Genomic DNA, 23,865 nt, shown 5'->3' on the forward strand with positions numbered 1-23,865 from the left:
TCTGCAGATATTTAAGTATATCCTTTCATGGGACAGCACTGACAAAATGACACTTTGACACAATGAAAAGTCTGTGTGCAGCTTATATAATAGAGGTAATTTACTTTCCCCCTCAAAATAACTCAAAATATAGCCGTTAATATCTAAACCCCTGGCAACAAAAGTGAGTACACCGCATGGGAACTACGTGCATCCCTAATGTCCAAATTAAGTACGGCTTTTCATTTTCCCTCCAAAATGTCATGTGACTCGTTACAGGAGTGCTGTCAGCATTGCTGCAGAGATTGAAGAGGGGGGGTCAGCCTGTTAGTGCTCAGACCATATGCCGAACTCTACATCAAATTTGTGTGCATGGCTGTCACCCCAGGATGAAGTCTCTTCTGAAGACTGTACACAAAAAAGCCCACAAACACTTTGCTGAAGACATGTCAACAAAGCACTTGGATTACTGGAACCATGTCCTATGGTCTGATGAGACGTAGATTATTTTGTCTGGTTTCGATGGTCTCAAGCATGTGTGGCAGCGACCATGTGAGGAGTACTAAGATAATGTATGAATAAGGTATGAATGATACCCCCCCCCCCCCATCTCTTCAATCTCTGCAGCAATGCTGACAGCACTCCTGTAACAAGTCACATTACATTTTGGAGGGAAAATGACAAGCAGTACTCCATTTGGAAATTTAGGGCTGTACGTAGTTCCCATGCTCACTTTTGTTGCCAGGGTTTAGATATTAATGGCTATATTTTGAGGGTAAAATAAATTAAATATATAAGCTGAACACAGACTACTTTTCATTGTGTCAAAGTGTCATTTTGTCAGTGTTGTCCCATGAAAAGATATACTTAAATATCTGCAGAAATGCGTGGGGTGATATTTTGTGATACACTGTATATCTGAATTGGGATTAACAAAAGATGCTACAATGCTGATTTGAGGTTAGGTATGCATTTTTTGTGTGTGTAAAACATGGAATATAATGACAGTGGATTTGTATTATGTTCAGTAGTCGAGGTATTAAAAAAATTTGGGGATTTGGTCATTTTATATTAATTTTTGTATATGATTGTGTGTGTGCAGTTCATTATCGAAGAAAATTGTAAATTGCAAAATCATAACACGTATCCCTTTTTTATGTTAGACATTACAGAATATAAAACCGCTTTAAATATTCTACAATACTTTTAATGTTGGTCTTTAGGGTGAACAGTTATTAATATAATAATATAGGATTTTCAGTTTCAAGTCTCAATATCTCAAGATTCTTAAAAATTTTTCATATCAACTTTTTCATGTTCTTGCTTTCTGATTAGTAGCCAAGCAATGACTTTGAAGCTAGGGCGTAGGTTTGGTCTCAACATTGGTAGGGACGATATATCAGCATAACCTGCATACACACTTTTTGCTCGGGATGGGACATTAATAAGACCAAACAGATTGGGTGATTGGGGGTGAGGGCTACATTTCTCACGAATATGAATGTTATTAATTGATATGCTAAATCAGGGGTGCTCATTATGTCGATCAGGATCGACCAGTCGATCGCGACTAGTGTCGGTAGCTTGCGGCATCCCTCCCCCAATTTTTATTATTTTTTTCTTTTTTAATGTATGTACATAGTTAATTGTGATTATGTTGTGTATGTTGTGTTGTGTGAGCAACATATAAGGTTCTATAGTTTCCAACAGAGTTCACTACATTTCTCACAGTTTAAATAATGTTAGCAGTAGAAAAATCAAACAGAAGGACACTTCTAAGCAGCTTCCTACTCGAGTTTTTCAGGTTATCATGTTTACACAGTTTAATGTTATGCTAACTCTGATGCAGGTCGGACTTACAGTAGCAAAATTAGTGGTGTGTTTCCCACTTCCACAACACTGGTGTCTTTTTAAATTACTTACACTGGCTGCTGCTGACCGAAAAAAGGCCGAAAAAAAACCAAAACACTTCTAATATCCCTCGTCTTCGAAGGGGGCGGAGGAGGTTGCATGTTGTCGACATGTATTTCTGTCAAGGCTGTGTGAGTGTGCTTGTGTGTCCAGGGGTGGGTCAAGTCATCAGTCATCAGCCAATCAAACGTGCAATTGAGGGGGGAAAAAATGGACCGGCCCATTCAGCAAGTGAAAAGGGGTAAATGTAAGTTTGAACATAATGAAAATAATTCACTTAATAATGGTAGGGCCAATTCTATCCTTACAACATACGGAAAGACCATCTAAATTACCTGTATAACTGAACTCATTATTAATGCATGTAAGGTTGCTTAAAGTTGGTAGGGACAATTTGAGCATTCTGAAAAGTTGGTAGTGGTATGTCCCTACTGTCCCTATGCAAACCTATGCCCTTGCTTTGAAGCCAAGACTTGACATTAAGCAACTGGTTTGAACAATTTGAGTAGAGGGCAAACACACATAATAAATGGCGGGGCCAAATGCCCCTGTGGACAGCGCGGTGCGAAGGGGGTGATGGCTGCGCGGGAGAGGTAGTCTTGCTCCCGCATCAAACCATTTAATTCGAAATTATTATTATATCTATTTTTAAAAATTATTAATCATTATTATATTTCTATATTTACTTTATAATGATACATGAAGATCATAAATTAATACAATGTTAATAAAAACTACATTTCTGAAATACGCACTGGTTACGGCCCCAAGTAACACTCTAAAGTTGCTGCAAAGTTACTCAAATTTTTAAAATAGTATTTAACTCATTGCATGCCATCGATGCCGATACACCTCCAATTCATTTAAACCGTGAAGACTGACCATGCATGCACATTTAGTGACATTGATGGTGCCAGACTTACATCCCATTTTGACTGGAAGGGGCAAACTGTTCATTTGACCCTCACAGTCCAAATAGATTGGACATGTATAGCCCCGTCAGTGGTAGCCATTAGCCAATGAGTTCAATGAGTACCCTGTAAAGGTTTAATAAATAGATAAATAAAACAAGGGGAAAAAAAACAAAACATCTTTTGTGCATCAAAGTGCTAAATATGATAATGAGTTACATTTTCAACACTTATAAAAAAATCAGGGGGATTGAACAGGGGAATAGCATTTCTAAACAAAGATTTTTTATTTCGGGGTGGGGGGTGCCATCCCCCTGCGTCCCCCGACTACTGAATTATAATAAGACATTTCTCCGACTATGATATTCCCTTTTGATACTCATACAGATACAGAATACACAGTCAAATGTACATTTTCGACTGACAAACATATTACTAGTTATGTTGTTTAGCATAGTAATCAATGGGTTTCATAAAAAGAAAAGAAAAGGAAAAAGTTAAATTCACAGTATTGTCCGTTCTCTTCAGTTAGAGCTGCAGGCACCTCAGTGAAGAGATCAATGTGGTTGGATCAAGAAGTCAGAGTTGCTAATCAGGTCCCTACGGCTCTTCCTGTATAAACCACACCTCATTGCGGCGGCCGTAAGGTTTTAGCGGCGAGTCGTAACTGCAACAAAAGTATTGCTTGCGCTGGAATGGGGCCGTCTCGCCAAGGGTGCGTGTCAAACGCAAGGCCTCTGCTCGGTATTCACTCTCACCTGCGAAACCTCCAAATTGCCTGTGGGGAAGGAGAAGTTCAAAGAATATGATCGAACAAGGCATTAAGAAATTATGAGAAGATGCTTTGCTCTCACGTGGGTCACTTCCTTGTAGATTTTCGGTCACTTATTGTTAATTTTGGGTCATTTTCTTGTTAACTCATTGGCTGCCATTGAAACTGATTGACGTCCAATCCATTTGAACTGTAAGGGGTGAATGAAAAGTTGTTCTTTCGCCCCTTCCAGTTCTAATGATCCAATGGCAGTGAAAGGTGAGCATTCGAAACAGTCCTCCCAGTTTAAATTAAATGGATGTCTATTGTTAATGACAGGCAATGAGTTAATTTTGGGTCATTTCCTGTAATTTTTGGTGCATTCCAGGTTCACTTCCTGTCACTTTTGAATAAAGTCTAGTTGATTTTAGGTCATTTCCAGGCCACTTCCTGTTCATTGGGTACTTTTTGTTGATTTAGCGGGCATTTCCAGGTCACTTCAAGTTGATTTCAGATCATTTTCTGTTTGTTTTGGGGACATTTAGGGGTTAATTCTTGTTGATTTTCAGTGACTTTGATGATTTTGGGACATTCCAGGGTCACTTTCTGTACATGTTGGTGGATTCTCGGGTCCCTTCCCGCACATTTTGGATCATATCCTGTTGATTAGATGACATTTTCAGGTCACTTCCTGTTCATCGGTCAATTTCTGTTATTTACGGATCACTTTTTGTGTATTTTGGATCACTTCTTTGTTAATTTTGGGATGTTTATGGGTCCCTTCATCTTGATTTTGGGTCACTTTTTGTACATTTTGTGGCAATTCGAGGATTTTTTTTGGTAAAAAAAAGTGACGACAACTGTAGATTTTTTGCTGGTCTGAGGTAAAAATCAGTAATAGTGAATGTAAACATTTTTGTGGGAGTTGAATGTGCCATTGGAAATAAATGGGGTCATTGAAAATGTATAGGCAAATTTTGGTGGAATTTGGTGGAATGGAAAAATTGGCTGATAATTTTTTACCTGGATGGCAAAAAAACACAAATATTATATGTGGTGCAAAGCATCTTCACGATGACACTTACAGTGTATAAACAGTCATGCCAGGCCGCTCCTCGACCCTTATAGTACTGTCCGTCGGTGTTGGGGGGCTTTGCTGGTACGTAGTTGGAATTCGGATGGCGACCACCAGACGACGGGATAGAACACCATCATTCCGAGGGTAGACGGTGATGATGGTGGGTGCTGCTGTACCCATGGCCTCACCTTGTTAGCCAAAAACACATTTCTAGAGAAACTCCTCAAAGCTAGCCAACTGTGTTTCCAGTTTTTGTGTTTTGTGGATGTTTATCCAGTCAAACACAAAAACAGCTTGATGACAATAGATTGTGAGGTCTTACCTTGCTCATTGCTTCCACCGATGTACATGAGCAGCTTCCTCACCAGCTCTCCGGTCACCTGGTCGTAAGTGCGCCCCTCAGAAGAAACAACAGCGTATTTGGCGGCGTCATAGCGCCGTACCTCAAAGCTGACTCCATCCTAGAGGACAACGCAAAATGAGGAGGAGTAGGTTTAGGCAAAGGTACCGAACCCCACGAGTGGAGGAGTAGGTTTAGGCATTAGATCAGTGGTTTCTTAACCTTGCTAAAGGTACCAAACCCCATGAGCTTCACATGTGAATTAACCGAACCCTTTTGAATTACCCCCCCCCCCCTTTTTTTTTTTTAAATTAAAAATCAATATATCCAAGCTAGCAAGCTAAAACTTAGGTGAATTTCCATTCAATTTTTTTCTTATTTAAACAGGATGTTTTTAAACTGGTTAAAATTTATGTTTTCTTTATGCCTGCTGCATCATGAGAGCACTAAACCAAGACTGGCCAAATGCGCATGTATATCTTAGAATTTTTCATTTAAATTTGGAAGAATCTATCTAATATTGTTCAACATTAACCCTGCTTAGTTGCATTCACATCAGAGGTGGGTAGAGTAGCCAAAAACTGTACTCAAGTAAGAGTAGTCTTACTTCAAAATAATATAACTCAAGTGAAAGTAAAAGCAGTCATCCCAAAAATGTACTCAAATGCAAGTAAAAAAAGTATTTTGTGGAAAAACAAAAACAAAACTCAAGTAATGAGTAACACTGTGAGTAACTGCTTATGATGTTTGATTTTTTAAACAATGGTACTTTTATTTATTTTTTTACCTCAGCACAAAGTTATCTATATGAACTGTTAATCTTAAACTGTATTATAACCTATTACATAACCACATTAAGCCAAAGGAATATAATATAATATATATATATGTAAATAAAACGACGAGAGAAAAAAATATCAACGAAACTGAAGCACCATGAGTGCCCTCAAGTGGAGAAAATAGTTCCTAGTTTGAATAGTTAAAAAAGCAAAAGGATCATATCTGGTGTTACGTGGTCAATCGGTGCCAAATAAAAACTGGGAGAGAGGTTAAAATCCACGCTTTTGTGTCATGTTGATGTCAAACACCTTATTTTTTACGGTGCTTTAAAGACGCCACGTGATTGAACAGGCCAGCGCGATCATAGAACAGCAAGCTTGAGTCTGATATCTGATTGGTATCATGGAATCATGTGATTATTGTTGCCACGTCTCATTCGTGAAACTAGTAACGCTAATGACAATAAAGGCGTTCTATTGTATTCTACTCCTGACGTCGCTGGCAAAAAAAAAAAAAAAAAGACATAACTAACGAAACTAATACAGTGTATCATAAAAGTGAGTACACCCCTCGCATTTCTGCAGATATTTAAGTATATCTTTTCATGGGACAACACTGACAAAATGACACTTTGACACAATGAAAAGTAGTCTGTGTAGAGCTTATATAATAGAGTTTTTATTTTCCTTTCAAAATAACTCAAAATATAACCATTAATATCTAAACCCCTGGCAACAAAAGTGAGTACACCTCTTAGAAACTACGTACTTCCCTAAATGTCCAGATTGATTACTGTTTGTCATTTTCTCTCCAAAATGTCATGTGACTCGTTACAGGAGTGCTGTCAGCAATGCTGCAGAGATTGAAGAGGTGGGGGGTCAGCCTGTTAGTGCTCAGACCATACGCCGCACTCTACATCAAATTGGTGTGCATGGCTGTCACCCCAGGAGGAAGCCTCTTCTGAAGACGGTACACAACAAAGCCCGCAAAACGGTACACAGGAAAGCCTGACTGTTTGCGGGCTTTTTTGTGTACCATCTTCAGAAGAGGCTTCCTCCTGAGGTGACAGCCATGCACACCAATTTGATGTACAAACAAAGGAAAAAGCAGTAAGTACTCTCCATATTTTTAAAGTAAAAAAAAAAAATAAAAAATTCAATGTTCTCCAATATCAGGAGTAGGCATGTGCCGGTATGAGATTTTGATGGTACGATAACCGTGAGCAAAAATACCGCGGTTTCACGGTATTACGGTATTGCTATTTTGAGATGTATGGGTTAAAAAAATAAATAAATAAATTCCATTGAACAGGAATTTTTTTTTCAGAACATAGTTGCAAATTGGAACATAAATATATTGTTAAAATAAATAAAATATTAATTTAAAAAACTAATATTTTAAATAAAATTAAAATACAATTTATAGACTATACCCACAGCTCAAGTTGCTTAAGATTAGAACAAAACAATTTCTATAAAAAAGTAAAAACACTTCTAAATAAATTTTTTTTTAAATTACACTGCATGACTTTGTTTTGAGGGTGGAAAAGCTCAAGTGAAGTTTCGCCATTTTCAGCCACTGTGTCAACTCTAGTCTACATGTCATGCCTTTGTGTTAAAAAGAACAATTATAAATAATTTATAAGTTAATATGTTAGTTAAAAATGTATAAGTTAGTTAAAATGTCAATATTGTTGTGGAAAGGTTTCATCTAAAAAAAAAAAAAAATTGGAGTGTGACTTCTCCTTGATCCAGTGAACGTGGATTTGTGCTTAGGGCAAGATCATCTTTCTGCAATTAGCGATCTTTGAGGCTACCATCCCCCCCCCCCCTTCATTCAAGCCACTGGTTCAAGCGAATCAAGCTTGTTTTCTCACTCTGCGGCTGTAAAACTCGACGAAGTTGCTCTCCCAGCTTAACCTAGGCTAACATTCGTCTTTGTAAGCTTTTATTTAGTTTGTATATCGAATTTGAAAGGAAAATGTGTGTTTTGTTTTTGGCGAACTTTTTCCATGGTGCTAATCTGTTGAAGCTACTCACACATGGAAAAATACAATTGTACAACATTTTAAATGTATGCATTTTGTATATTCCACTTACCACGATTTGAGAGCTCAATAAATTGAAATTGAAAGAGTATTTGTTTTTGGGTTCGCTGGCTGTCTAGCCGATAGAGTCACTTTCACACACAGCAACAAACGGGAGGTGGTGAGCGCTGCCGCGCCACGTCCCTTCTGGCTGCAGTTTTGACACATGAAAAATAGCGAATACCGTTCTACGGTCTGACGGAAAATTTTAGTGGTTTTGAAACCGCGACGTTTTCACACCACGGTAAACCGTGAAACCGGTCACCGGCACATGTCTAATCAGGAGTCTTTGACCTTCCACCGAGGACTGTAAAAATTTTACATACATTTAACGGAAAACATGAAGTGATCAACCTGATTTACATTAGCGGGCCACATAAAATAATGTGACGGGCAGGATCTGGCCCCCGGGCCTCAAGTTTGACACCTGTGGTTTAGCGTGTGTGCTGTACGTGTTGGATGTTTATGTCTGCACAATTGCACATTGGCGGTTGTGCCAAACAAGTGTGGCCCAGATAAAAACAGTCAGGAAGCAACATATTTTGCACTGATATGATTTAACGTCTCCTGCTGCGGCACTGGGTTCAGTCAGGCTACACATTATAATGGGCCAGAGATGCACGATGTTACATAACGTGGGCGAACACAACTTGCTCCCCCAGCCTCCAGCGCACTGTGTTAACATGATGCAACCATATTTTCATGTGATTTACAGGGGTTAATGTGGAGTGCGGCCACACCACTGCACCGCTATACCATTGACCTTAATACGTTTTGGTCACAAATGTGAGGCATGTCTTCATTTCTATTAACATGATTATACATGCAATGAATCATTCTGTTTTTCTAAGGTTGCGAGCGCAGGAATTTAAAGGTCATTCTAATGCCGTTCACTCTGCGAGTAATGTTTACCCTACATGTGTTCGCCCCCATAATCAGTCAAGAAAAAATGTTTTCTATGGAACAGTTGCCATCTTTCATATTTTTTTTCTATTCAAGAATTGAATCAGAGATATCGTCTTTGTGCAAAAATAGAATACAAACTTTTCTTATTTACTGATCAAAGATGTTGATGTTTGTATTCAAGCATCTACCTCAGGGGTCTCAAACTTGCGACCTGTGGGCCAATCGAGGCCCGCGAGACGATATTTTGCAGCCCCTTTTTTGATATGAATGTGTAGTAATAGTGTGAGCTGTGCATATTTTGCCACAGGAAATAAAAGTTACAGTATATAATTTTAAATAAAACAGTTATTGGATAATAATTAATAATTAATAAATAAAAAAAATCAAAATTAAAACGAATTGTAATACATTTCCTAAAAATGAATAATAGATATATTAATATCCCAAAAATAAATGTGGCCCACGCGTATTTCAAAATTTTCATGTTTTGTTTTTTGCTTTTTAAGTCTCCTGTTGCCGAACAATGCTCAAGCTAATAATAACCTTTTGTGTTTTTCCCAACAAATTAACAACAACATTAGTCCCTTTTTTTGGGAATCATTGTTGCCGCCCAGACGCAATCAGCCGCCCAATAAATTGAGTTTGAGTGCTCGATCTACTCACAATATGTTCTGAAACCAGCAAATCCTAACCAAAATGAATGGTGACAGAGATCACTAGGCATGCTGCAGCAAATTATCCAATTTCACTATATTGATCCAATAATTAATATCTATCCGTGCAAATAATGTTTTTTTTTTTTTTTTGCCACCTATGTCATCTACTTATGTGTCCGACAGTAAAATGAATTGCATTTTACTAGATGACAGGAGGTATAATTAACCTGTGCCATTCATGCAAATGAATATTGGTATTAGCATTGTGTTCAATTTAACAAGTCTATGTTTTATACTGAGTAGGCACGGTTAAATCACTATTATTGCATTGTACATAACGTTTTGTGAGATTTTTATGTTTTCTTTTTGTAATTTATTGTATGTTCAACATGTGCCTTTTTTCAATATTAAATATCACAGCAATGGTTGAGTGCTTGTTGAAATAGCTTAGTTAGCTTGTTATCATAAAAAAAAAGAAAAGAAAAAAAAATCAATTTTATATCTGTACATTTTTTTTTATCACATACAAAACAAAAAAGTCAACAAAGTAGTGCTGCACTATATGACGATATACATTGCCAAAATGATATAAAACTTTCTAATGAAATTTTACCTGTCTATCTATCATCATTTATCACAATCACCATAAATAGACCTTTTCCTGGAATGCATATTTTGGTCAGAAGATGACGCAGAATTTGCGCTGACTTACTGTCTACAGTCCCTGACAAAAGTCTTGTCGATTATCCATTTTGTAGAAATAATTGCTAATAACCTGACTTTTAATTATTCAGTTGGTTTCAGAAATGGCTCATATGAAAGCTAAGACCCTCCCATATGATGTTGAATGTGCAAAAATATATTTGTTTCACTGAAAAAAGATTTATCATTTAATGAAGAAATAAAGGTCAAATTTTGGCAAGACACATGTTTTGTTGCCTATAGAAAGTAGTGTGAAAATTGAGCAAAAAATGTACTTCAAATACAAAAATTTGTTACATAACATAAGCGAATTAAGTAGTGGTGCTGTGAGATCCAAATTTTGTTTGTTGTTTTTTGTTTTGTGGCAAAAAGTGGATTTTTCAGATGAATCTTCCATTGAATTACAGCACAGTCGCCGCTAATATTGCAGGAGACCTACTGGAGCCTGCATGGATCTGAGATTCACTCAGAAAACAGTCAAGTTTGGTCGTGGCAAAATCATGGTCTGGGGTTACATCCAGTATGGGGGTGTGCGAGAGATCTGCAGGGTGGAAGGCAACATAAATAGTCTGAAATATCAACAAATCTTAGCTGCCTCTTACATTCCTAACCATAAAAAGGGACAAATTCTGCAGCAGGATGGTGCTCCATCGCATACTTCAATCTCTACCTCAAAGTTCCTCAAGGCAAAGAAGATCAAGATCCTCCAGGACTGGCCAGCCCAGTCACCAGACATGAACAGGATGAAAGAGGAAGCATGGAAGACGAAACCCAAGAATGTTGATGAACTCTGGGAGGCATGCAAGACTGCTTTCTTTGATTTTCCTGATGACTTCATCAATAAATTTTATGAATCCTTGCCGAACCGCATAGATGCAGTCCTTCAAGCCCATGGAAGTCATACAAAATATTACATTTGGATCTCACAGCACCACTACTTAATTCGCTTATGTTATGTAACATATTTTTGTATTTGAAGTACATGTTTTGTTCAATTTTCACACTACTTTCTGTAGGCGACAAAATTTTTGTCTTGCCAAAATTTGACCTTTATGTCTTCATTAAATGATCAATCTTTTTTTAGTGTACATTCAACATCATTTGGGAGGGTCTTAGCTTTGATATGAGCCAATTCTGAAACCAATTGAATAATTAAAAGTCAGGTTATTAGCAATTGTTTCTACAAAATGGATAGGCGACAAGAGGGGACCGTATGTATGGTATTCCACAAATCATAGTAGTACAATTAATTGACCTAATTATGTTCCTATCTCACCTCAATACCTAGCCAATATGCTCTGCCTGTCAACCGTACGTGTTTAATGCATGCATGAAAATTTTTTATAATATTAGTTCATTTTCTATAAATAGTATTATACTAACTTGATATATGGCAGTCTTAAAAGAACAAAACCACGGGTACACTGGTAACAAGTATGAGTAGATACTTTAATTAGAAATCTTTACATTTGAGCAAAAATATTGTTTTGTTTACACTGGATATTTTTATGTTGCAGCACTACTTGATGCATTTTGCATTTGTTGCAGGTCTAATCTATACCTTTTTCGGTGGACTGACTGTATTTTCATCCCTTACAATTAACTCATTGGTGCCATTGACGTGAATGTTCATTTGCTGCCACTCTCCCACTTCAAATGGATTGGACGTCTTCTAGTGTTAAACTCGTTTAGATTCACAGCAGAAGGATGTGCTCATTATGTAGGTATCTTAAAGAAATGGAATTACATATTACATTTGCATTTTGTGTGCACGCGTGTATTCTCAGACTGGTTAGCTCCTCCTTTGTATTCCTTCTCAGTTTCATTCAAGTGTGTTGGGTGTCAGAGTCAGATGAGTGTCCAAGGGTTTAGGTGGCAATCTCTGATTTCAGTATCTCTTATTTAAACTCAAGTCCAGTCAAGAGATTTAATGAACTTTGCTCTGAAAAATGGGTGACTCGTGCCAATACAAGAACCTCTTGTATTGAATGTAAATAGTTGATTAGTGTGGAACAGAAGTGGTTTGTAGTGCGTGTATCAAATAATACCCATTTGAAGTTTTTAGTCATATAAAACTGTACACTGTTGTGTATGTTTTTGAAAAATAATCACTTACGTGTGAAATGAGGGTAGGTCCTTCATTCCTGATTTTGTTTGATAGTTCAATAGCATGCAACCAATATTTTGTATGTACAGCATTGGTTACACCACTGACTGATGCATTAACTCAACTTTATGTTCCATTCACATCTGCAACTACGCTGCTTAATAGATATATCGGACAAACAGTTTTAAAAATTGGAAAAGCCCATCCAGGCTAAACTTGGACACACCGTATCTCATGTATTGTGCATGTTCACTACTGTGATCATGGCAATTGGTTAGAATGCAACCCCCTTCACGGCAATGGAATATTCAATTTTCTTACTTATTTATCCGAGTGAAGCAGAAAGGGAGAGTAGGCAAGAGAAAAGTATTTTTTTTTTGGTCATTATTTTTTAATCGAAACGTAAACATAGAAGATTTAGGGATGGTGGCCCCAAAAGTACATAGTTGCCAACAGCAAGACTCAGACGCTCTCGCCATGAGCAGGAGCGCTGCTGTCAGTGTCAAGCAAGCAGGACGCAATTGAGATGAAGTGAAAAAGGGGAAACTGGGTGACACTTTTTTTAATCACCAAAATCTGAATAATACTGATTATTAACGCAGCGGCTGTGATTGATGGTGATAAATGTCCAATCCATTAGTGATGTGTTCACCACCCTCTCAGGTCCAAGAGATTGCAACGTTTACTATTGATGAACCCATTTCAAATTCACAGAAAAAGAATGAAAAGAGACACATGATTGGATTATCATCATCAGTGGGGTCACTCTTGTATACTACTTCATTTTAATATCCTTATCATATTCAATAAAAGTGTTGAAATGTGTATCGTGATTGCCCTCGCAATCCAAATGGATTGGACGTCTATCGTCGTTAATGGCAGTCTATGAATTAATTGCCCCTGCTATTCCCCATAGATGATCAACAAAGCATGTTTCCAAGCACTTGTTATTTGCAGCAGTCCCTTGTGGGTGAAAACATCACTTGGGCAGGAACAGAAGTACAGTGGTACGTCTAATTAATTGGTTCTGGAAGTACCGTATTGGCCCGAATATAAGACGGTGTTTTTTGCATTGAAATAAGAGTGAAAATTATAGATTATATCCATTCACGACGCTAGGTGGCGCCAGATATCATTGAAGCGATGTTCTGTCATGACAGATCTCAGCTACTCTTCCCATTCACGACGTTAGATGGCGACAGATATCATTAAAGCAATGTTCTGTCATGACAGATCTCAGCTTCTCTCAAGTTTAACCAGTTTGCAATTTTTTATTTCAATGTTTATCCTTATTCAGATTTGTTTCAAGACTACAGTTACAGTTAGACTTCACTTTGATGGTTAATGCAGTTATTGCAATTTTGTTGTTTTATCACAATAGATTGGTTTATTTACATTTAAAAAACCAGAAGCCATTCATTTACGAATGTGACTGCACTTAAGTTTACATATTTAAATGTTCAGATCTTAAGTTTTGAATGGGGCAAAATAACATGCTTTTTCTCTCAAATATATTGTTATAATCATTTGTTTTGGATGTACTGTAATTATTTTCTGTATAAAAATTAATTTGGTGTTCAAAAAGTCTTTTTTCAAACGTGAATCTTGAAAAAGGGGGCCGTCTTATAATCAGGGCCGTCTTATATTCGGGCCAATACGGTACTTTCGTAACCTGAACATTTCTTAAGTAGAGACACGTTTTCCATGTAAATGCCCTAATCTGTTCAGAGCCCCCCAAAAGTCAGACATAAATCTTTTATCATATATAAAAATGCATTAAAAAATGTAACAAATACATGTTCCAATGAAATTATTGCACAATAAGCATACCAACAGAGTTTTACATAATGTAAAAAACCAAGAATAAAGAATAAAAGTTATTACACTGATGTAAAGCTGTTGGAACACGAGGGGTGAATGAAGAGGATGCTGGGATACACACATACACATACAGTAGAGGTTAGCCAATTCAATGCCAGGAATGATAGCCAATGGCAGAGAAGCTATAAGTATGTTACGATCAATTAACATTGGGAGCTGCGAGTATCAGCCCATAGACTTCATTACCTATTGACATGACACTTCGTCATTCATTGCATCACGCTTTACCATAGGGGGCCGAGCCGGCGAGCTTCATTTGGTAATAGTCAGCCGAAGACAGCGCACGCTCCTTCCAAGCCAGATTTAAGCTTGGATTTTTGGAAGAACTAAGAAAGCTGAACTGCATACAAACAGGAAGGATTGTCTCAGGAGGATTTGTTCGAGGATTCAAGGTAAATATTTTATTTTTCGTACTATGCATGCATTTTGAAACGTTGTGGAAAAAAAAAAAAATCAATGGGAGAATGGGAACTGCTACGGAATTGCCGTCATTCTTCGGCATATATACTTAAAATAGATGCGTCACTGCCCGTTTTTTTGCTTTTTTAACAAAGAATCGAGACAGTTTTACGTTCATATCTAAAAAGAATTCAGTGATTTAAGCGTTTATTCACAAGAATTTTGAATGGAAAAAGCCATTGTGGCAGCCCCCTTATCATAACAAAGAGCTAACAAACTAGCATAATTCTTAGATTTAAGTACATTCAAACTGTTCAAAATGCCCGTTTTTTTTTTTTTTTTGCTTTTAACCAAGAATCGAGACTGTTTTACGTCCATATCTATAAAGAATTCATGGATTTAAGCATTTATTCACAAGAATTTCAACATAAAACGCTCTTTGCTGTGGAGATGTGATAAGGCGGCGCCACAGTGAACTTACAGACGAGCCGCACATTCGCCAAATTTACGAAACATAAATACTACCTGCATGTTTTTTTTTTTGCTTTTAACCAAGAATTGAGACTGTTTTACATCCATATCTATAAAGAATTCATGGATTTAAGCATTTTTTTCACAAGAATTTCAACGTAAAAAGCTCTTTGTTGAAGTAAGGCAGTGCCACAGTGAACTTAAAAACGAGTATAATGACAATAAAGGGCTATTCTATAAAAAGCTGTGATTGTGAATAGAATTTATTTGTAATCTAATTATATATCAATCAATCAAATTTATTTATATAGCCCTTTACAAAACCCGAAAGGCCCTCAAAGTGCTTTACAACTAAACATGACTCAAGATAGAAAAAAGGCAGGAAAATATTATACAATGACATTAAGAAAAAAAAAAAAAACATACTTATATATATATATATATATATATATATATATATATATATATATATATATATATATATATATAGCCTATATATTATAATTAATGATTGATGACCGATGTGAAAATTGAATGATTTATTAGCTTTTGCAAACATGCTGTAAATAAAAGAAAAGTTGGTATTTTGGGCAAAAACTTTTATGATATGTTCAATATTTCTATTGATTCTGAAAATATAGGTGATTATCGGTGCATTTGGTAATTTTTGTGCATCTAGTTTAAAATCTGAGAATTTATAGCCGTTTTAAGTTTTGTTATACCTACATAACGTTAATTAATAAGGATTTTATTAGGGAACGACTTTGAATTTTTTGATGCCGCTGCTCAAGGAGACTCATATTTGGCTAAGGTAGGAGCCTGTTTTGGTTTTAGGTAGGTAGCAGCTTTGGTTTTGAAAATATTTGAAGTTTTTTTCAAATAGGGCCACTACAGATTAGCCCTGTTTCCCGTGTCATGTCAATAGGTTATGAAGTCTATGATCAGCCATACTGTATATTTTTGCCTTTCGTACGAAATTTCTTTCGTTACCAAGGGGCAATATTTTCCTGTTGAGGTGTGTCTTAACCTGAAAATTATGCATTAGAGACGTTCGTTAGTAGAGGTATCAATGTGCAATGTAAAAATTGATTTTAAAAAAATCTCAGAATTTTATGGTTAAAAAATAAAAAACGGGAAAAGGGTCAAATAACAGTAAAAGTAACTGGAAATTTTATAAGGTTTTTTTTTTAAACTGAAAATCATGATAGTATATAAATTTAACATTTCTATTTCTACACTATAATTAACATGTAACCAATCTTGATGGTAGTGACATCTCATCGTCTATTTTCACATTGTCCACCCTGCTCCCATCAGGATTCAAAACCCACACTGATTCCCTGTATATTCATGTAATTCCGGCAACCAGAGCGACGGTATTTTTACCCTCAATTCAATATACATTTTTTAAACAGTGCATTTGCTGGGCATTACCTCCGTTAACACACATCACTGGCTATTTTTTTCCCAATGTATGGAGACGACACATTTAACAAGGACGAGAGCAGTCAACATAGAGACATAGAAAAGGTCATGATCTTCACTGTGACGTCATTGCATTGACCGTATTCATTCAGTGCACATAATATGAGCCAAGAGGTTGACCGCAAACGCGTCGGACTTGCGTCCTCTATAATGCTACTTGTAAGATAGGATCGGGTAGCTCGCGCATCAGTTTGATGGGGGGTTGACATAGATGTCACTTTTAATCAAGCATCACTATCTGACTAGTCAAAATCAAAAGTACACATCTAAACGCGCATCTCTACTTCTTACCTTGGTTTCTGTGCTTAGTAGTTTATATTCTGTCTCCTCGGTGTTTCCGAAGAGCGAATTCTTGATCATTCCGAACATGACGCTCCGCTCTTCAACTCCAATTGAGCAAGTCTGTAAAGGGTTTAATTATCCAATTGGCTGTTAACTTTCCGCGCTGCTCGTTGGTTAGCAGCCTCCTCACCAACGCATGCTTATGTGCTACTTCTGTGGCCACAAGTTGGAGATACTCCTTCGTTGCTCTCCTGTTTTGACGAGAGAGAGAGAGAGAGAGAGAGAGAGAGAGAGAGAGAGAGGGAGAGAGAGAGAGAGAGAGAGAGAGAGAGAGAGAGAGAGAGAGAGAGAGAGAGAGAGAGAGAGAGAGAGAGAGAGAGAGAGAGAGAGAGAGAGAGAGAGAGAGAGAGAGATTCTGATAGCCAGTGTCTCCGCCTTCCTCCTCCAGAGGTCTTTTAACGCACTCATGAAATTCATGTGCCATAGACCAGTGTTTTTCAACCTTTTTTGAGTCACAGCACATTTTTATGTTGGAAAAAAATCTCGCAGCACACCACAACCTAAAAATGTTCCAAAATCATAAGCGGAGTTTGACTTTTGGGGTAAGGGGGGCACAACATAATGATGCCCCCGAAGCGCAGTGTCAGCAATAAAATTAACTTACAAGAATAAAGGTAATTGGTCTAAGTAAAGCTTGTCATAATTTTATCGCATCAGGCGGGTCGGCTCTCAGGCTCAATGAGGAGCAACTCACATCTCCAGGTCCTCCTCTGAGAACCTGGGCAAAAAAAAAAATAAAAAAAAGTGCACCCCTGTTTATAACAATAAGTTGCCAATGAGCGTTTTTTGTTTCCCATCATTCTTGAGAGGAATTGTAAATCAGGCTGCTTAGGCAATACTTTTCACCAAGATCGTTATCCATTGAATATGGTATGCCCGCCAGTGTCGTGCCAATGTAGTTACCCCAGTCAAAAACTGTATCCCCTGGGCGGAGCCATATTGTGTCTTTATTATTCAATCAAAAAAAAGTTGCTTCAAAAAAAAAAAAAGTTCCTTCAATCAAAATATATATTTTCAACCCCAAAAAAAGTCGCTTCAATAAAAAAATAAAAAAATGTGTTCGAATGCAAAAATAAATGTGAAACTAAAAAAAATGCACTTGAAAGCTATTTTTATTCATTTATTTATTTTATTTTTGATTTATTTTATTTTATTATTATTTTTTTTATTGCAACTTTTTTGATTCAAGTAATGTTTATTTGTGTTTGGGCCATATTTTGGCTAGGAGATTTTTGTCTTTATTATTCAATCAAAAAAAAAAATTTGATTCAAAAAATATATATTTTCAAAAAGAAAAATCACTTCGATCAAAAAAAGAAAAATTTCAAGTCTTGGGAAAGTTTTTGGATGCGAAAAAATATTTCAGATTGAAAAATTCGCATTTGAACACTTAACTTTTCATCGAAAAAGTTTTCTTTGATTTAAGCAATCCTTTTTGTGTTTGGGCCATATTATGGGTAGGACATTTGTGTCTAAATCATTTCATCCTAAAAAAAGTTGCTTCAATCAAAAAAAAAAAAAAAAAAATCAATCAAGGAAAAAAAGCCTTTGAAAAATAAAATCGTCCTCCCCTATTTTTTTGTTGAAAATTATATGCAAAGCAAATGACCATCTAAGTTGTTAGTCACATGATCTGTTCGAAAAATCATTTTGACCCATTATAAAATTTTTGTTGTTGTTGTTAATTTCATTCATTTTTGTTGCAGTTTTATTGCTTTACAACTTTTATATATATAGAGCCTACCCACGTACCACGTGCTCGCTTTATGGTTCCGCCCACTTGTCCGTCAAAACATAGTGTTAATCTGTTACGGCTACGTACATTTCTCCTATTTACGGCGTGTTTTTCTGCTCCTTAACATTAATAATCAAAATGGTGAAGGCGTGTGTGGCTGTTGGTTGCACTAACAGAGAAGATGGAAGGAGAGACTTGAAGTTTTACCGTATTCCGAAGGATCCAAAGAGGAGAGCGAAATGGACGGCTGCAATTCGACGTGAAAACTGGACACCAAAAAATTACCACAGACTATGTAGTAGTCATTTTATATCCGGTAAGATGCATTTAATATATATTTAGAGGGTTTTGGCCTGACAACCACAATTAAGATCATTGCTAGGCTAATCGCCGACAACATACGACGTAGTACGACATAGTTCCAAATTCAAGATGTTTGTGACTTCCCTTTCTTCCACCATCGTTATTTTTTGAATAATATTTAGCTGGTACCAAGTGAAAGAAACTGGCCTCGTCTACAGGGCTGACAAATAACCACAATTAAGATCATTGCGAGGCTAATCGCCGACAACATACGACGTAGTACGACATAGTTTCAAATTCAAGATGTTTGTGACTTCCCTTTCTTCCACCATCGTTATTTTTTGAATAATATTTAGCTGGTACCAAGTAAAAGAAACTGGCCTCGTCTACGGGGCTGACAAATAACCACAATTAGGATCATTGCTAGGCTAATCGCCGACAACATACACGTATGTATGTAGTGAGAGTGCTATCGCTAAACCATATAAACGTTAAAAGCCTTAACTCCATTGACAAACGACATGAAATACATTAGACTTGACAGTGGATGTTAGCAATAACAAAAGATTTTGAATTGAAAATTTCGTAACTCACCTTTCCAAGCACAAGATAGATTCCTGCCGAATTTTCGTGGACGAGGACCTGTTTCACCCAACCAGCAACGAAGTATTTATAAGCCTCCAAGCTCTTGAAGTTTTTCATATTTTCGTTAGAATAGGCTGATTTAGTGTGGACAAGATAATTGTAAATATCTGCGTAGCAGATGTCAGGCAGACAGGGCGAAGACAGTGGGTCGAAAAACATCGATTTGGGCATCAAATATGGATCTGGCGACTGTATAGAACGAAGCTTTTCCTCATAACGCCTTTTATGCAACAGATCCAGTGAGTTTGCGGCATCAGAAAGCACCGGGTCTTCCATGAAATGCATTTTAAATTCCGCCATCAATTGAAAACAATGCTAATACAGAGTCAAAATGACGGACAAGTGGGCGGAACCATACAGCGAGCAGGTGGTACGTGGGTAGGCTCTATATAGGAAAGTCGATTACATGCAATGACACTTTTCGGCCACCAGGGGGATGGGGGGATGCCCCCCCCCCCCCTAAAATCCGCTTATGTCCAAAATTACTTTCTGTACGGTATATTTAATCATGAAATTATTTCTCCGTATTTATACTTACTCTGTGTGAAACTTGAGCCTGTTTATATGAACACAAAGCCGATATCCTGGCAGGAATCTTCTTCAAAAACTCTCAGTCTCGCTCTCTGTTTTTAATTTTTTTTAATAGCAGTTAGGCTTGAAAAGCTCAGCATTATCAGAAAGAGGGACTTTAGCAATATCTGTAACCGCATCAGGGCCGAGTATCTCGCTGACAATGTCTTTGCAGACAGGTTAATGTCCCTGCCACAGTGTGGGACTTTTTGGATTTAGCAACGGGTTCAGTAAGAAGGTAACTGGCTTAGAGGGCTATCTCATTTACCTTTGTCGTTTCTCTCCAAAAAGTTGCCTGTTTCTCTGTGTTTTCATGAAGGCGAACAAAATAGTCCATTGACTTGTTTTGAAGCGACTGGTGTTTCCTTTGGAGATGACGTTTAAGCTTAAGTTTAAGAACTGCTGGGATTTGTAGCCATCAGTCACTTTGCGATCCTCGACAATGTGTTGGAATAAAACACGGGGAGAATTGACGCTCGTCACGTATGGATAAAATGGAAAGGACACTTTCGTGTATATCGACACTTGACAAGTCTAATCAAATGATGTACAGTAGACGTGCTGGGGTCCACATTGTCACAGACAGCAAGGTGGCTGATGGCTAGAAATCCGAGCAGTTCTTTAACACGACACGAGAAATACTTCTGTCATCTGCACAAGACCGAGAACTTTCTACCTACTCTTTCCTTCCTACTGTAACTCCGCCCGAGGACATAAAAAATAATTGCGATATTGGATAATTTCTCGCGGCACACCTGACGATCTCTCACAGCACGCCAGTGTGCTGCGGCAAACCGGTTGAAAAACACTGCCATAGACTGCGCTGGACGTCCAATCTATTTGAACTGGGAGGGGCAACATTCGCCCCTCCAAGTCCAAATGGATTTGCTGTGTTGTGCCAGTTTCCAGTTCCCAAACGTCTTGTCTTGGGCTCGGGCTTGTGGAGCTGGACTTGAGATTTTCTGTCAAGACCACCACCTAAACCTAATTTAAGTCTTCAACTGCCATTGACAGCAGGGCTGTCAACAGACTTGCAGGGGCCCGGGGACAAGAGACCATTAATGGGCCAAACCCCCCCCATCCCTGCCACTGGCTTGTTTTGACAACATATGCAGTACTTTTAACGCTTTCCAAGCAATGACAGTGTAAATTTTCAAATTATTTGAGATGGACAGTTAAATTTAACAGACCGTAATATGATGTGACACAATATGAACAAAAAATTTCCATCTATTGTCCCATGTAGGCTACAATACAATACAACTGAGAGTGCTATGCCTGCCTGCTAAGCAACAAAACAGAATAACTAAACATCCTGTGCCTGCCCCCTCCATATCCCTGGGGTTATCAAGCCCTTAAATAGTGATGCGCCTAGATGTTTTGACAACAGAGTCATTTATAACATCATTGAAATCCAGTTTTTGAGCAAAGTCTCTCTTAATGGAGAGCATGGCAAGGTTGTTAAGCCTGCCCTGTGATATGGTGGAGCGTAGGTAGTTTTTAATTATTTTCATTTTACTGAAGGCTCGCTCTCCTCCAGCTGCAGTCACACCCAGGATAAATCCAGCCGCCGCACCCGAGTCTGTTCAGCCTCGCGCACCTGCTCCCCACAGACTGACATATATCCCTGATCTCCCATCACCTTCTCTCTCCTCGGCTCAACACGAGCATCATGTCTTGTCATATCACAGCTCAATAGGCTACAAGTGGCCGGCGACAGAATAGCGCTTTTGTCACGGTGATCGCGAATGTAAACGTTCAGTGTTAGCGGCTGTTTTTCACTTACCGACATCACCGTCCACAGCCAACTCTAGCCCTAATTCTCTTGCTTCTTGTCCCCCTTTTAAAAACTTCATTTTTTCTCGTTCACCTCTATGATCTTCATTTCTTTTTCTTTTCTCTTTTCTTTTCTTTTCTTTTCTTTTCTTTTCTTTTCTTTTCTGCGCACTCGATTTATGACGACTTGCCATGTATAGAGTTTATAACAATGACAGATTTTAATTTCCGCTTCAGGGCACATACGTAGTGTAGCCTTGAGTGCGCCAGATCGGGGTCAAACCATTCTTTGCTAAGTCAGAGGGGGTAGGGGGGTGTTGTGCAAAAAAAGGAAAAAAAATACATTTGAAATATTTAATATGTTAAAGTTTTTAAGTATATATCGAGTAGAACATAATATTTAATCAGACAATGTTTTAAATAAAAAAGAAACGTGATTAGAATAGAATAGAACTTTATTGTCATTGTCAGCAAGAACGTTGTCATACATAATAATACATAAGAATATGTATTAAAATAAAAAAAATAGAATAAATAATACAAAATAGATACTCTTGGGCTATAAGTGTAAAGTAAAATAAATCAAGGGGGCCCCTATGGTCCTGAGGCCCGGGACAACATACCCGGTTGCCCCCAAGAGGAGGAAAAATTGCTGGAAATATGATTGAAAATACCCCAAAATCTGAAGTATGCCCTATTTTTTTTCTTGTCCTATTCAACAGTGACCAAATGCTACCATAACCTTTTTTTCATGGTAGAAGATCAAAACAGTGAATCACATTATACGCTAGACTTGACATCATCAGACAGTTTTCCAAAAGAATGGCTTGAACAAATTTATGTCTGTGCTTCTATTGCTCCTATTTTTATAAAATAGTTAACCTTGATTGAATGTCTCACTCTACCTCATGCAACCCTGTAATGTAGAGGTGTTCAAACTACGACCTGCGGGCCAACTGCGGCATGTGGCCCAGTTATTATTGGCCAGTAGCAAATTATGGAAATATAGTGGGACCTAGATACGAAGTTAATTAGTTCCAGGACCTTGTTTGTAAGTCGAAATGGTCGTATATTGAGCAGGATTTTCCTTCTCCCTCGTACCCGCCAGACAGCGGGGAAGAAAGACTCTCACGCCGCTCATTACGTTAATTCATTAATCCAACAGAAATTAATCCACGGCTTGACTTTAAAAACACAAACAAAAAAGCAACTGAGAGAGATCAATGAAAAAAGAGGTAGAAATGAAGAGAATGTAGGTCAAAAAATTATCTGAGCTCTATACTTACTACTTCCTGCCGTCAAGCCGATTCACTCCTCCAAAACAGCCCTCGCTGTCCATTTATATTGTACGACATGACGTTACAAGCCCGTCCCACTAAACCCGAATAAACAAATAACAAGCCTGTCTTATTTTACCAAATAACAACTAACAACTTCTTTTGTAGAACCAAGTAGATTACCGTATTTTTCGGACTATAAGTCGCGGTTTTTTTCATATTTTGGCTGGGGGTGCGACTTATACTCAGGAGCGACTTATGTGTGGAATTATTAACACATTATGATATAATTTCACATGTTATTTTGGTGTTTTGCAGTGACACTGATGGTTTTGTAAAGTTGTTAGCATGTTCTTATGCTATAGTTATCTGAATAACTCTTTATAGCTATGGCCATGTTCGTGTTCTGCCTTTGGCAGTGTATGTTCAATTGTATTATTGACTTTTTTTTATCTTGAAATGGATGCATTTAGTTTGTGGTGCTTTCACGCCCACGTGAGGGCGCACTCGCACTCGTTTACGTGACACGCCAGAAGAAGACGGACAGCTACGTAGTTCTGAGTGAGTGAGTGGGCGAGTTAGCTAGAGAGAATAGACGGATGCGAACCTACTTTCATTGTTTATGCTTTTAAATCATCTCTACAGAGGCAACGCCTGCGTGTATCATCTTTTCTGTTGTTGTTGTGTGTTTTCCACCTGCGATCGGACACTTAGAGCCAGTTGTGTGGTTGTTTGAACGATGTGCTAATGATAGCGAACGCATGCTAACCTGTT

General features: G+C 37.7%; 1 protein-coding gene across 1 annotated transcript; it reads right to left on the minus strand.

Moving 5' to 3' along the window:
- Positions 1 to 664: 664 nt before the first annotated feature.
- On the minus strand, positions 665 to 16,953 carry LOC130931662 (heme-binding protein 1-like). The gene is made up of 4 exons (XM_057860605.1): positions 16,735 to 16,953; positions 4,953 to 5,091; positions 4,638 to 4,818; positions 665 to 3,579 (listed from the first exon to the last, which is right to left on the minus strand). Exons 1-4 carry the CDS (start codon positions 16,810 to 16,812, stop codon positions 3,402 to 3,404), a joined length of 576 nt encoding a protein of 191 aa, XP_057716588.1. The 5' UTR covers positions 16,813 to 16,953; the 3' UTR covers positions 665 to 3,401.
- Positions 16,954 to 23,865: the final 6,912 nt, after the last annotated feature.

The sequence above is a fragment of the Corythoichthys intestinalis genome, chromosome 16 (genome assembly GCF_030265065.1).
Source record: "Corythoichthys intestinalis isolate RoL2023-P3 chromosome 16, ASM3026506v1, whole genome shotgun sequence".
Classification (NCBI taxonomy): Eukaryota; Metazoa; Chordata; class Actinopteri; order Syngnathiformes; family Syngnathidae; genus Corythoichthys; species Corythoichthys intestinalis.

Bases quoted from the DNA above. Each gene is read 5' to 3' on its own strand.
- LOC130931662 (XM_057860605.1), bottom strand. From the start codon at position 16,812: ATGTTCGGAATGATCAAGAATTCGCTCTTCGGAAACACCGAGGAGACA. The intron at 5,092-16,734 runs GTAAGAAGTAGA...GTTGTCCTCTAG, and splicing joins TACTAAGCACAGAAACCAAG to GATGGAGTCAGCTTTGAGGT. The intron at 3,580-4,637 runs GTAAGTGTCATC...CCTTCCCCACAG, and splicing joins GGCATGACTGTTTATACACT to GCAATTTGGAGGTTTCGCAG.